The sequence below is a fragment of the Camponotus floridanus genome, unplaced genomic scaffold, assembly GCF_003227725.1.
Source record: "Camponotus floridanus strain SB8 unplaced genomic scaffold, Cflo_v7.5 scaffold308, whole genome shotgun sequence".
Lineage (NCBI taxonomy): Eukaryota > Metazoa > Arthropoda > Insecta > Hymenoptera > Formicidae > Camponotus > Camponotus floridanus.
The window spans coordinates 12,317-28,360 of NW_020229446.1; the positions used below are offsets into that span (position 1 = coordinate 12,317).

Below are 16,044 nucleotides of genomic sequence, written 5' to 3' on the forward strand. Positions count from 1 at the left end.
CTTGTCGCGCGTCGGACAAAACGGTAGGTCAATGTGCGTATCGTGAAGATGTCGTGGGTATTCGAGATCGACTTCGAGGATATAGCCTGTAGGGGAATCTAGCGCGATGGATGATACATCAAAATTCGACACGTCGTCGACCCATCGAAAATCGGCATAGGGCAACGGTTGACACATTGCCCATCCGTATAAATTATTAACGTCAAAATACATCAAGTACGACGATGGTTTCGATGGATCGTACGACTCCATGTACTTGTTATTAGCGCGAGCGTATCTGTTGGAACATTGGCTCAGACCACCGCGTATACCGCGTTCGATGAACATAACCATGTCGATATCCGTAAGCAACTCGAACGTGATCTTTGTATGCTTTAACATGGCGTCCCACGTGTATCCGGGGAGAGTATAATAATACGCGGGGTCGAGTCCGTAACTTTCGATACATTTATCGCGAAAATTTTCGAAAATATCTGCTAATAACAATACGTCGATTTTGAGATACATGTCGCTATATTCACCCAGCGTCCGAATGGAGAACCGCGTCCAGACGTTCTCGGCGTGCGCGTAATCGCTCTCGGATACAGTTTCACCGGTCAAAGAACTGTAAAACGATTCGCGCGGTGGTAAACACGTATCGTGCAACCTGTCAATGGAATCGATGTATTCGTATGGAAATACACCTTTTCGCGTTAACAAATTGAAATTTTCGGCAGATAAATTTTGAAATTCCGATTTTAAAATTTTGAGTTTATCTTTGTCCAAAAATGATGCCAATTTATCGAGACTCGATGTGAGAAATTTGTATGAATCGATGAAACGTAATTTTATTTGATTTTTTGATTCTTCTTTAAAATCAACACTTTTAGTAAATGAAATATATTTTTCCTTAGTTATCGGCAATAACTCGATTTTCCCTTCGAACGCTGTGGCTATTTCCTCGATAATAAAATGAGAATCGTAACCGGATAAATTGTGAAAAACTATCGGAATGCAAAAAGAATCTTTATAATTTAGATTACAATTTGAATGTGCAGGACCTCTGTACCGCCCGGTCAGATGGCAATGATCGCGAACGCGTGTATCGTCTTGCGCGAACGGTTTTTTGCATATGTGACATTGAGTAACGTGATAAAATTCTTTCTGTTCTTCGAACGTTAAATCTACCATGGGGACATTTGTTTTTAAAATATTTTTTACGCGTAATGCCAAATTTTTAAGATCTTTAACGAACCATGCTATACAATCGACGCTACGATGCGAATGATACGCCGATAAAGATTTGTCGAACGAGCAATGTACATAGTAAGCTATGCTAAATACTTGATGATGATGTTGATATAATTTCTCTTCTTCCTTTTTGGCCAGGACGCATTCCAAGTCGGCGTACACAATGAATGGAAGCCGCTCCTTCCGATTAGGGTTGCTGAACTCGAGCCACTTGTCCTTGTCGCTCGGCAATCGGACAGCGCAGTCGTTTAGCTTTCCGCAGTCGACCGTATGCAACTGCAACTTGTCGTCCGAACCAAAATAATGTAGACATCTGTAAAGGAAAAAAATTTAATTAAGATTTTAACAATTCATATTATAATTATATAAATAATAATTATTCAAATAATATAAAATAAACTAACCGATCGCAGATATATTTCTTGTGATCTTTTTTGCTGAGTTGCGAGCTCACTAGTCGGGATAGATTCTTGATCCACGCGAAATGTCCCACGCTGTTGTTACCATCTTCCACGTATAGCAGATTCACATGCTTGTCCCGTTTCTGCTGTGAAAGATGTATCGGGGCAATGTTGTTCTCTTTCTCGATGCTGTACACGTTGATTGAAATGTTATTTGCATGTTCAAATTTCTTAATCTGATTCATAGTCGCTGGAAACTCAATGTCCCGGAGATTCAACACTGTCGCGTAATGCGGGTACGATGATTTCCGTTCCGCGTGACTTTCGGCGGGATACAGAGCGGCGACCACTGCCCACGCGAAACATGCATTGTCCTTTGATTGCACATTAATCACCGCTCTCTTCATCATAATATCCCGCGGTAACTTGATGTGACATCCCGCGTGCATGGGATTGAACTTGTTAATATTTACAGTCAAGTTCAATATTCGCGACAAAGCCCACCCGCTATCGCGTTCCTGAAATTCTTCCAGAGACGCTAGGGTGGACTCGATAACGCGCTGTTCGTACCACTCGCGTAAATTGGATGTGCGAAAGAGTTCATGGTTTCTTGTATTTACACTTTTATTCGCATGTTTATCTCCGGCCACAAATTCACCATTGAATATTGTGTTCACTTTTATACTGCTGTGTTTTTCTAGAGCGTCCTGCACATGTTCTATCACAATGTCTTCGGCATCCTTGAGAAATTGGCGCGGTTCGATGTGATTATAATTTATCACCGCACCAGTCGATACGCGACTCTCGAACGCGGTATCGATCTCTCGCCAAACGAGTCTCTCCGCGTTATTGTCATCGCTGTATTCACCACCACTGGGAATAAATCTTCTCTGCAATCGAGTTTTTGCACCTTCGAGCTGCGCGATTTTGGCTGCCAGAGATTGCCTCTTTCCGATCGAGAGTCGCGGACGCTTAACACGACTGCGTTCTTCGAGCTCTTTGATCAATTCTTCGCAACGCTGCAGCCATGCAAAATACTCGCCCAAGGTGGTAATTTGGCGAGATCGCTCTATCAGATCGCCTTCAGTCTGCTCGATGTTTTCCATTTTATGTATTATCACACAATATATATATCACAGAAGACTAACAGAACACTATCTTTTTTCTGACAAAACACTTTCCGAGAGAACACTATTTTTTGCTACCGACGTGTCGATGCGTTTTCAAATGATGTACTATGATCTGCTGCGCTTCGATCCTTCTTATATTCGACCAACAAGCTTTCAGAGACTGTTGGGGGTTGACACGAAAGAAAATTTTCTTGCAAATGTACCTAGGATCGTAGAAAAAATGCGCTATTATATTACACAGATTGCTTGAAAAGGTTGGACTGAAATATCTCAAAAATGTAAGTTTATGAAATAAAGTCATAAAAATATGTATAAGAGTAAAAAAAAAAAAAAGAGTATAAAAGGTTTTCTATAGTATCCCATTTGCAAGAAAAAATTTTCTTTGTGTCCCCCGATAATCTCTGAAAGCTTGTCCGCTTAATCTCTATTGTTTATACGTCGAACGGGAAAAAAAACCTGGAATTATCTATTACGGGTGTACCTCGAGAGTACAAAGCAGCCGAACATCGGCGCTGATATGTAAACGAGGGAGACACCTCCGATTAGTCAATCAAAGCCAATTGTGTCCAATTGTATTGTGTCTAATCGAGTAATCCCCAGACAAAGCAGCCGATCATTAGCGCTATTAAAATTTTTCCTTAAAAAATAAAATTTTTCCTTAAAAAATAAAATAAAATACAATAAAATAAAAGAACAATAAAAAGGATTAGGTCCGCAAAATCTTTTTCAAAATATATAATAAAATACAATATATATAAAAATATATATAAAAATATAAAAATATATATAAATATATATAAAATATATATAAAAATATATAATAAAATACAATAAAAATAAAATAAAAGAACAATAAAAAAGATTAGGTCCCCAAAATCTTTTTCAAAATATAATAAAATACAATAAAATAAAATAAAAGAACAATAAAAAGGATTAGACCCAAAAAAGGATTAGACCCAAAAAAGGATTAGGCCTAAAATCCTTTTCAAAAGAATACCGCTCTTTTGTTTATGCTTGTCATTAACATGACCCCCCCCAACCCCCGCGTGACGTCATACCCCCGCTCCGCTGAGATCCCCTCGCACCTCACCTCCCTCAGAGGACCTGGGTTAGAACCGGCCTACTACATCTACTTATATTTATGATAAATTAAATTTAATATACATAAAAATAAATATAATAAATAATAATAAAATAAAAAACTTGATATCCCACACAGCAAAATTGATCCCGGGATAATCCTGATATTGTCCAATTTCTGTCTCGGCAGGATAAAACGTCTTATGGCTGTCCATAAGAGCTATCAGTGAGACCGTGTTCTACCAAAGATTAAAATAGGATGGTTTGAGGATATCCTATCATAACAGCGCATAGACGAATGAAGCGCGCTTTCTGTACGACATCCTATAGATATATCAATCGACAAATTTGAAAGCAAAATCATTTTTCATAAATGGCTCGTTATTTCCTCCCTTTTATATTTCTCATAAACATCTTATGGCTGTTCATATAAACTATAGGTAAGACTTTGATCTTCCCAAGATTAAAATAGGATGGTTTGAGGATATCCTATCATAACAGCGCATAGACGAGTAAAGCGCGCTTTCTGTACGACATCCCATATGCCAATCGACAAATTTGAAAGCAAAATCATCTCTCATAAATGGCTCGTTATTCCTTTCCTTTTACATATCTTATAAGCGTCTATACATCGTGAAATGACAGGATATCCTCAAATCATCCTATTTTAATCTTGGGGAAGATAAAAGTCTTGCTGATAGTTCATATGGACAGCCATAAGACGTTTATAAGATATGTAAAAAGGAGTGAATAACGAGCCATTTATAAGATGATTTTGCTTTCAAATTTGTCGATTAGTATATCTATGCGATGTCGTACAAAAAGCGCGCTTCACTCGTCTATGCGCTATTATGATAGGATATCCTCAAATCATCCTATTTTAATCTTGGGAAGATCAAAATCTTATTGATAGTTCATATGAACAGCCATAAGACGTTCATGAGATATGTAAAAAAGGAGGGATAGAAAGTGCGCTTTGCTCGTCTATAATATATAAACTGTTATTATAAGATATCCTCAAACTATCCTATATTAATCTTAAATAGAGCTTACTGATAATAGCTTCTATAGACAGCTATATAAGATGTTTAAAAAATATGTGAGAAAAAAAATAATGAGATAAAGAATAATGACTATATGAGAGATAAATTCGAATTTGTTGATTTGTATATTTATGTAATGTCCTATAGGAAGTGCGCTTGCTCGCCTAATTGTAAGTTATGACAGATTATCCTCAAGATATCCTATATTAATCTTGTACAAGATCAAAAAACAAGGTCTTATTTTTAGCTTCTATGCACAACTATAAAACGTTTAAAAAATATGTAAAAGGAAAAGAATAATGAGACATCTATTATAAGAGATGATTTTGCTTTCAAATTTGTCGATTATATCTATGGGATGTTATATAGAAAGCGCGCTTTATCCATTTGTATTACTGTTATGACAGAATATTCTCAAACCATCCTATTTTAATCTTGAGTAGAAAATAATCTTACTGATAGCTCTTACTCTGGACAGCCATAAGACGTTTTTGATCCTGCCGGAACACAAATTGAATAATATCAGAATAATTCTGAGATCTATTTTATTATATGACAACTGCCAAACACTAAAGTTTTCTTTATCTTTATAAATATCCCGTTATTCATATATTCCCGTTTTTTCATATATTTTTTAATAATAATAATTTTCACACAAGATGAGAAAGGTATCTACATTTTTGCTACTGTTCTGATACAATTATAGAACTATAAGAATATAGTACGCGAGTCGTTGCTAATCCATAAGTGTGTAAGAGAGGAAAAGAAAAAGAACATTATTGCACGGTCCTCTTGTATCTTTATCTAATCTTGCGTATTATTTACAAGGCCATAGAGGTCTATATATATTCTCTTTTAATTCCTTTTATCAGGCGATGAAAAGCACATATCCAAAAGATGTCTTAAAGATATCTTATTGTGTTACATTTAAAATATCTTTTGGCCTTTCTGGGCTATCTGCTGTATCTTTCTATTTTTATATTATCTCTCTCTCTCTCTCTCTCTCTCTCTCTCTCATTTACTCTATTCTTATTTTTATAAATACAGCAATCTTAGAACATGTTTTCTGTGAACGCTCACTGTAAACATTCTACATATTTTTTTTCTACATATGTATAATAATGAGTATCAAAGATAGAATGATGTTTAGAGCATGTGAATATTCAAAGGGAACGCAGCCATAGATTACTTTCTATTTAATGACGATTGTAACGCGAAATTATTTTATCTATGGAATGAAGTCTGTACACATATACTATATAAAACACGTTATGATCGCAACGCTAATGAACATTATCTGTCTTTGTTTAACTTTCCATGAAAGATAAGAATAACATAATTTTACAAGATAAAATAATTTCGCATTTCAGTCGTTAAATATAGAACGTAACTTGTGCCTGCAATATGTTCTCTTTGAATTACGCGCTGTAAGCATCATTCTATCGTTTTATTACACGTCGTCTACAATGGCAGTAGGATTAATGGATTAAAGCTATAACTTAAGGAATTAACCAATCACAGTCAAGCATTAAGAGAATGCTCGACTGTGATTGGTCAATTTATTGAGTTACAGCTTTAATTGATTAATCCTACTGCTATTGTAGACGACGCTTTACTCATTTTACGTTAAAGAAAAATAGATTTCTCTAATTTTTTATGTCTCTTGAGTCGAACGCGAAGTCTATTACGTTTATGGTTATGGTATATACGTTTATGATTGTGATCATCTAGACTTTTGTTTTCACGCGTTGAAAACATCATTCAATCTTTATTATTTGTTACAAAGAATCAATATTTGTTATCAAAGAAAGATAGAATGATACTTTCAGTGTGTGAGTGTCTAAACCGAATGCAGCCTTAGTGGAACATGGGAACATGTTCATATATGGTACTTGCTCAGCCGCCCGAGGCTACAGCGCACGGACATGTGCGCTTGCCATAGTATGCATACGGCAGTGCGCCAATAGCCGACACCGGCACAGATCTACTTCCACCCATTGTTAGCAGTGTGCTGTTCGTATTTTTGCTGGCATTCTGTCTTTTTACGACTAGACGACAGTATGACAGTTTCGGACAGATTTTTATCTGCATTAACCGAATATCGACGAACGACGTAGCTTAAACTTTAAAGTATTATTGAAACCGTTCAATTTGAATGAAAAGTTAGACGGTAGTACGGTCAGTGCGGTGGCGGCGCCACTCATGTGCTGTTGCATTGTGGGCCTCACTGCCGAACGAGAAGGAGGAAAGCCTTCCGCCATTTCGCTCGTTCCGCCATTCTGTGTATAGAATTTATTCGTCTAAGCGCAGATATCTCGCAAAGTTTGTGATCAATTTATCTCTCAGTGCTTTTCAACAGTATAAACACGCGGCTGTGATCATTGTGGACGATCAGCTATCATATCTGTACATCTGGGAGCTGGAAGCTCACTTAATTCTCTGAAAATCACGTATGTATGCGATACATATTTGCATGACGATCCTCTATTTTCTTAGGCTGGGTTCCAAAATGTCCTCTCCGAGAAAAATTTTACTCGATATAGTATAGTATCATTAGTCACATTATATTTACTTTGCTCAGAGAGGAATTTGGAATTTTAGTAGTATTAGCATTTTTTTGGCATGATCTGTTATTTGACCTTTGAGACTTATATTTCTCTTAGAAGAAGTCTTAATAGGCCCGATGTCAATTATCTAACAAGTAAAGATATGCACTTTTTTTTCTTATCTATCATTGATGCATGGGTAAATATTATTAATTCAATAGTTCGTATCTTTTTTCATTTGAAAGCGATATTCACGATATATAGCCTATTGCTAAAGCATTATGTTTATCTATATTTGTATTATATGCTAGATAAGATATTATTAATTTCATTTTTGTCAAGTATTTTATTATAAAATATGACTATTTCTGCAGTAATATATATAAATACTTTATTCTAAATATAATAGATTAATTAAGTTTTGAGATTGGTACTAAAAAGGAGATATTTTAAGATATCTAAATTTGAAATAATTATAATTATTTTTATCAGCTATGAATTATAAATTATTAGTTTTCGAGATGCGCTCAACTTGATATTACTCTGATTATTTAGCTACAATCAGAATCAAATATTTCTTTTAAGTGATTTTTATCGGAACAAAAATTGAAATTTTACATATTGATAATTTAAAATTGAAGTATTTAGATAATGTAATAAATATTCATAATCAATTATGTGAATTTTTAATGAAACAGAAAGTTTTCATTTATTTATTTTGAAAAATTTATCGATTATAATTTTATAGAATATGTATTTAATGAAAAATTTAAACTTTAAATGTATTCATATAATATTTATTTTGCGAATATGTAAAATATAGTGAATATTTTTAAACAATCATTGATGATTGCAATATTAAATTATATAAATGATATTCTTACATGTTAATAAATAATTATTTTTCAATTAATGATTTTATATTTCATATGAATAAGAATATTTCGAAATTTTTTAAAGCTGAATACATTAGAGAATCTATAATAAATGCAGATATTAAAAATTTATAAAGATTGCCATTAAATATTTCGTTTTATTTGGTTCTTAATATTTGTGATTGTGATCTTATATGCTGAAGAAAAAAATCATTAATAAATTGTGATAATGAATTATGATCTATTTTAAAAATTGAATTAGAAAAACAATAATTTATTTAAGAAAATTTGATAAAATGATTTTCATTCGAAAGTATGTTGAGATACTCAATTGACGAACAATTTCAAGAAAATTGAAATTTAGTGTTCATTTATAAAGATCGAATTTGACCACATGTTAAATTCTCATTCGAGTTTGTGCGAATCATTGTAATTTCGTTGGCAGAGAATAAAAAAAAATGTAAAATATTAAATCTGATCATAAAAAAAAAAAAAAATAAATTGTGATGACTTGAAACTTAAAGATATTTTGTTGATTTAATTTTACATTTTTTTTGTAAATTTCGATATATGTCGAAGTAGGGAGAATAGGTCGATTCTAACCCACTTTTTCCACGGGTGCGAGAGAGAGGTCTCGTAGAGCGAGAGAGATAGAAAGATATCTGAGGGGCAGGGTGACGGCGGCGCGGGTGAGCAGGGGGGGTAGGTAGGGCGAGGGGAGCCGCTCGCCGTCGGGTGGGTAAACGGAGGGTCGTGACGTCACGCGGCGGCGGGAGGGCGAGGGGGCGGCGGGGCGAGGGGGGAGCGGACGGAGGGTAGGGCGAGGGGCGGCGGGGCGAGGGGGAGCGCGGTTCGCGCTGGAGCGAGGAAGAGGGGGGGGAGAGCGCGCGTCCCTGGTTACGGCGGGCGCGCGTCCCTGGTTACGGCGCGTCGGAGCGTCTCTGGACGCGGCGCGCTAGGCGCGCGCGATAAGCGGCGATCGCCCCGGCGTCGGGCGCGTCGCGCGAGATAAGGCGTTAATAATAGAGCGGATGTGTTCGACGCTGCCCTGGAAGAGACGTAATGTAAAATGTGCGATTTAAATAATATTTATACAATATTTATACGATATTTAAATAATATTAACGCAATATTTATACCGCGCATACGCGCCTCCTCAGGCTCGCGTCGTTTCGACGCGCCGAGGAGGGAGCGGTCTCGAGCGGTCTCGAGCGTTTTCATCGCGTCTTACGCGTCGCTCGAATGTAAATTCGAATATTTTTTCATATGTCCGTTTGTAAGAAAAAAAGCGCGCGATGTATCGGGAGAGCACGCGGAGCGCGGCGGTGTTTCTCGCCTCGTCTCGTCGTAGACGTCGAACGCGAGTTCACCGCGCGCGAGCGCATCGCTCGAATTTTAACCTAAATGTGCGCGCGTTTCGTAAAAACGAGCGTACTATGTATCGGGAGAACACGTCGCGAGTAGAGGCTTTTTCTCTCTCGTCGACGGTGGTCGTCGATCCTTCGTTCCGGAGGATCGACGGAGAGCGCGTCGATCGGACGAGGACCTCGTCGCGCGCCGCGCGCGATATCGCGGTTTCGCGCGATATCGCGGTCGTGGCGCGTTTTCGGACTCGCCGCTTATCTCTCCTTTTTTTTTTAAGCGCGATAACGAGAGAGGAGCGGGATTCCGTTAGGATTTACTCGCGCGCGAGGGATATTCGCGGCGACGCTTCCGTCGCCGTTCCTTCCTCTCGAGCGCGTCGCGCTAAGACGAGAGGGATATTCGCGGCGACGCTTCCGTCGTCGTTTCTTTCTCTCGAACGCGCAGCGGCGAGAGACGCGCGCGCGCCGAATCCGGTCGAATGCGGTATTTCGACGGATTCGTCGTTTCCGAAGGCGAAAACCGCGCGACCGCGGAGAAATTTTTTCCCGCTCGCGCGACGTCGTCGTCGTCGTCGTCGCTCGAACGAGCGAGTATAAAGACGCCGACGGTCGTTTCGAGGCGCGCACACATCTCGCGGATGGTCGCGATCGGTCCGTCCGATCGTTTTCTCGGGAAGATAGGTTCGCGAACGACGAGGCGCGCGTATGAGCGGCGCGAGTTCCGCCGGAGTCGTCTCTACCGTCGACGGTAGAGCGACGGAAAGGGAAGAGGAGTTGGCGCGCCCGATAGACGACGACAACTTCGAGTTGAAGGAGAGCGCGCGATGGAACGTCGCGACGTATCATCTGAGAAGAGCCGTTCAAACGCACAGTCGGCGCGAGGAGTTGTGGGTCGAGACGGCTCTGGCCAACAGTCGCAGAGCCCTCGTTTTCAACGTTAAACTAGACAGATGGTTTGACGCGAAGTATCCGAGGTCGAAGTACCCGAAGGGTTATCCGTATCCAGAGGGTCGGAAATTCCACTCGTTCGATTATCCCCAACCGGATGTTCGATATTTCTCACCGCTCACGCGCTGCGAGATCCGCGTGCCCGAGGATAACGCGGGTAGAACTCTGCGATACACGTACGATCGCGAGGACAGCGGTCGCGAGTACCCGTTCCGCCGAAATATGTTCTGCGGCGTGGATTTGATACGCTTGAGGCGCGAGTTGTCATGAGCGAGGAGCGCGTCGATCCACCGATCGATCGCTACGTTCGAGTGTTGAAGGAGAGGATCGCGTGGAGCGTCGCGACCTATTCGACGAGGCGGGCGATCGGTCTTCGAGACGCGCGCGAGGAGCTGTGGATCGAGACGGTCCTGGTGTGTAGCGGAAGAGCGGCGAGATTCGACGCCGGAGATACGCGGGCGACCGGGACGCGTCGCGGGATTTCGCTGCCGGTGGATTCGCGAGGCGAGACGCTGTGGATAAGGCCTCGCGGGGAGGAGAGAGAGAGGACGACGAATCGCCGTAGGGAGAGAAGAGGACGCGACCATGCGGGAGGAAGAGCGCCGGACGCTGGAGAGCGCGCGCGAAGTCGTCACGACGGACGACTATCGCGCGTGGACGCGACGATGCGAGGAGTGTCTCGCGACTCTGCGCGAGAGGTGTCTGGACGCGAGTCGTCGAATCTCCACGGGGGCGAGGACCTCTCTGGTCGCCCGAATCCTGCGAGTGATCGGCGCGAGGAACGATCTACGGCGACGTTTCGAGCGGGAGGGCGCGGGTGTCGCGAGACGCGAGGACGACGGCGGTAGCGGGGTCGAGTCGCGCGAGGGATTCTCGTGGTCCGAGGTCGAGACGGCTTTCAAGAGACGCGTGTTGACCGGCGCTGTGATAAATCTCGATTACATCGAACCTCTGAGATTTCTCGAGGACGCGAGGGACACCGTGCTCCGCCGCGTGCGCGACGTCATGGGCCGATATCGCAGCGTTAAAGTGAACACGACGTTCAACGGAGAATTCGTGTCGGGCGATAAAATCGCCGTTAAGACGATCGCCACGAGAAACCATCCCCTTCTACCCACGACGGATCTGCGCGAGTGGTACGATACTCGCGTCGTCGGCGATACCGTCGCGTCTTTGGAGGAGTTTCAAGAGCGCGACAGCGGATGGGCCCTGTCGCGCATACTCGATCTAACGGTGAACGTGAACGTGTACAATCCCATGCGGGCGGGGTGCCACGTGCGAGTACCGCGAGAGATTCAAACGAAGAGAGCGGTGATCAACGTGCGATCCGACGACGACGACGAGGCGTGTTTCGCGTGGTCGGTGGTCGCCGCTCTGTATCCCGTGGATAAGCACCGCGAGAGAAGCTCGCGATATCCGCATTACACCGAGGTGTTGAATCTGGAGGGCTCGAAGTTACCTATGACTCTGAACGGAATCGGACGGTTCGAGCGTCTGAACGATATATCGGTGAACGCGTACACCGTCGGAGAGAGACGACGCGGGAAGGACGGCGACGGCGGGATTCGCATCGTCCCTCTTCGTCTGACGGATCGAAAGAGGGAGAGACACGTCAATCTGCTGTATCTGAGCGATGCGACGCGCGAGGGTAACGCGGTCGGACATTTCGCCTGTATTCGAGATCTGTCTCGTCTGATCGGCTCGCAGTTGAGCAAGCGACAGCACAGGACGCACGTGTGCGACCGGTGAGCGTTCGATCTCGGCGAGCGAGAGCGAGACATCGAGCTAGCGTTTATTTCGTACTTTCTTTCAGATGCATGCATTACTTTCGCACGAGCGAGAAGCTGTCGGCGCACAGCGAGGATTGCGGCAAGCTGAACGATTGCGCGATCGTTCTTCCCGGCGAGGACGACAGGTGGCTGGAGTTCGAGCATCATTCGAGAAAGGAGCGAATTCCGTTCGCGGTGTACGCCGATCTGGAGTGCGCGTTGGAGAGGAAGGAGGGGGACGAGGGCGGGAGAACCAAGAATACGCGGATCGTTCAGCATCACAGAGTTCACAGCGTGGCCTATTACACGCGTTGCTCCTTCGACGACGCCGCGTCGGCGTACGGATCTTATCGCGGCGAGGATTGCGTCGCGTGGTTCGTGCGCGAGCTGCGCGATCTGGCGCTTCGCGCGAAGGTCGCCCTCGACGGCGTGGTACCGATGGCGGATCTGACGTCCGACGAGCGGGAGACGTTCGCGAGCGCGTCGCGCTGTCACGCCTGCGAGAGACCGTTCGAGGCCGACGACGTTCGCGTGCGCGATCACTGTCACTTGACCGGCCGTTTCAGAGGTCCGGCGCATTCCGCGTGTAATTTGAATTACAAGGACCCCTACGTTATACCCGTATTCTTTCACAATCTATCGGGTTACGACGCGCACTTCATTATCAAGGATGTGGCTAACGCGTATCCCGGCAGCGTCGAGTTGTTGCCGGTGACGAAGGAATCGTACATAGCTTTCTCTAAGACCGTTCGAGATAGCGCGGCGGCGGCGGCGGAGGGAGACGGGGGAAACGTCGCGCGTTCCAGATACGTCAAATTACGATTCGTGGACTCGTTCAAGTTTTTAGGCGCCGGTCTCGACAAGCTGGCGTCGTATCTCGACGAGAGCAAACTGACGATCGCGCGAGGCGAGTTTCGCGATCTCTCCGACGACGACTTCCGGCTTCTCACGCGCAAGGGCGTGTTTCCGTACGAGTACGTCGACAGCGTCGAGAGATTGCGGGAGACGCGTCTCCCGCCGCGCGAGTCCTTCTACAGTTCTCTGACCGGCGACACCGTATCGGAGAGCGATTACGCGCACGCGACGCGCGTCTGGAAGCGATTCGGCGTCGAAAATCTAGGCGAGTACAGCGATCTCTATCTGAAGACCGACGTTCTTCTGCTCGCGGACGTGTTCGAAAATTTTCGCGCCGCTTGTTTGGAAGTTACGGTTTAGATCCCGCGTACTACTTCACGTTGCCGGGATACACGTGGGACGCGATGCTCAAGTACACGGGGGTCCGTTTCGAACTGCTCACCGATATCGATATGATGATGTTCGTGGAACGCGGAATACGCGGCGGTCTGAGTCAGTGCTCCAACAGATACGCTCGCGCTAACAACAAGTACATGAGCGCGTACGATCCGTCGCGACCGTCGATCTATCTGATGTATCTCGATATCAACAATCTGTACGGTTGGGCGATGTGTCAGCCGTTGCCGTACGAGCGATTCGAGTGGGTCGACGACCTCGAGAGTCTCGACGTGATGTCCGTGACGGAGGACTCGACCGTCGGCTACATTCTCGAGGTCGATCTCGACTATCCGGCCGACGCGCACGACGCCCACGCCGATCTACCGTTTTGTCCCACGCGCGATAAGCCGCCGGGGAAGCGGCAGAGCAAACTCCTAGCCACGCTGTACGATAAGCGCCGATACGTCACGCACTATCGCAATCTGCAGCAGTGCGTTCGTCACGGTCTGCGTCTGACTAGGATTCATCGCGCGCTGCGCTTCTCGCAGTCGCCGTGGTTACGCGGATACGTGGAGCTTAACACGCGTTTACGCACTAACGCGAGTAACGATTTCGAGAAGAATCTGTACAAGTTGATGAACAACGCCGTCTTCGGCAAGACCATGGAGAACGTGCGCAATCGCGTGGACGTTCGACTCGCGACCCGATGGGACGGTCGATTCGGAGCCGAGGCGCTCATCTCCAAGCCGAATTTTCACAGTAGAAGCGTATTCTCGGAGAATCTCATGGCCGTGGAATTGCGCAAATTGGAGGCGAAGATCGACAAACCGATCTACGTAGGCATGTCGATTCTCGATATATCCAAGATTCGTCTGTACGCGTTTCACTACGAATACATGTCGCCGCTCTACGGCGATAAGTGTAAGATATTGTACACCGACACGGACAGTCTCATTTATAGCGTAGAGTGCGAGGACGCGTACGAGCGAATGAAGCGCGACGTCGATAGATTCGACACGAGCGATTACGCCGTCGACAATCCCTACGGCGTGCCGCGCGCGAATAAGAAGGTTCTCGGTCTGATGAAGGACGAGAACAACGGCGCTCTCATGCTCGAGTTCGTCGGACTCAGAGCGAAGATGTACGCGTTGCGAGTCGAGGGTAGAGGCGACACTAAGAAGAGCAAGGGCGTTAGGAGCAGCGTCGTCGCGAGAACGCTGACGTTCGACGATTACGAGCGCTGCCTGAGACGCGAGATCGAGATGACTCGCGAGCAGTCGTGCCTGAGATCCAAGTTACACGAGGTGTACACCGTGCGCGAGTCGAAGGTCGCGCTCAGTCCGTACGACGATAAGCGCTACGTCGTGCCGGATTCGACCGACACTCTGCCGTGGGGGCACTACAGGATACCACTGTGAGGAGAGGCGCGGATAGATCTTAAGCGCAATGCGATGTATTTTTACAGATATGCGCGATGTATTTTATTATCTTTAATGTTGTACAATATATATATGTTCGTTGCGACGCGTTGCAATGCGCGCGATGTATTTTCTTATCCTTAATATTACAAATATGTATATGTGTATGTTCGTTGCGACGTATCTCTTCGTCCGCGATATCGCGCGAAAATATACGTATGTTCGTCACAATATGTCGGCTTTGTCTATCCACGAATTATGCGACCTGTCCATCCCCAGCCACTTCACGAGAACCGCGTCGCCCTTCCGGCGCAGCACTCTCTCCACGAGATACACGTCGGGATCGGAGACTCGCTGCAACTCGTGCTCGTAGAATCCGCCGGTTATCGGCTCGCCGCGCGAATCCTTCAGCAGATACGTCGCGGGATTCGTCCTTCGCACCTCGGCTACGCGGAAGATCTCCGCGGTCCAATTCGGCGTGTATCCCTTCTCGAACAGCGTCTTGTACTTGCTCACGCGCACGGGATCGTTCGGTCGAAATTTTCCCGGAGCGGCGATCTTCGGGTGGCTGTACACCGTCGACAGGAGTCTCGACGCTCGAGCGGGCGTCACGTCGATCGGACGCATCCCGATGGTTCGATGCTTGCGAGCGTTGTACTCGGACATTAGACGCGGCAGCGCGTCGAGCCACTTGTACGTTCCGTTCAGCGTGAAGTACTTCCACATCGAGTTCTTGAGCGTGCGATTGAAACGCTCGACGATGGACGCTTTCAGCACGGAATGCGTCGAGTAGTGATTGATGCCGTGTCTATCCGCGAATCTTCGCACCTCGGCGTTGTAGAACTCCTTTCCTTTGTCGGTCTGCAGATTTCTCGGGCGACGTCCGGAGGCGCGCGTCACGCTCGACAGGGCTCGAGCGACCTCGTCGCCGCTCTTTCTCTTGAGCGGTACCGCCCACGCGTACTTGCTCAGAGCGTCGATGACGGTGAGTATGTAATTGTGGCCTC

General features: G+C 45.0%; 1 protein-coding gene across 1 annotated transcript; it reads left to right on the forward strand.

The window, feature by feature from the left end:
- Nucleotides 1-13,645: 13,645 nt before the first annotated feature.
- On the forward strand, nt 13,646-15,037 carry LOC112638480. The gene has a single exon (XM_025410312.1). The coding sequence runs from the start codon at nt 13,646-13,648 to the stop codon at nt 15,035-15,037; it is 1,392 nt and encodes a 463-aa protein (XP_025266097.1).
- The last annotated feature ends 1,007 nt before the right edge of the window (nt 15,038-16,044 follow it).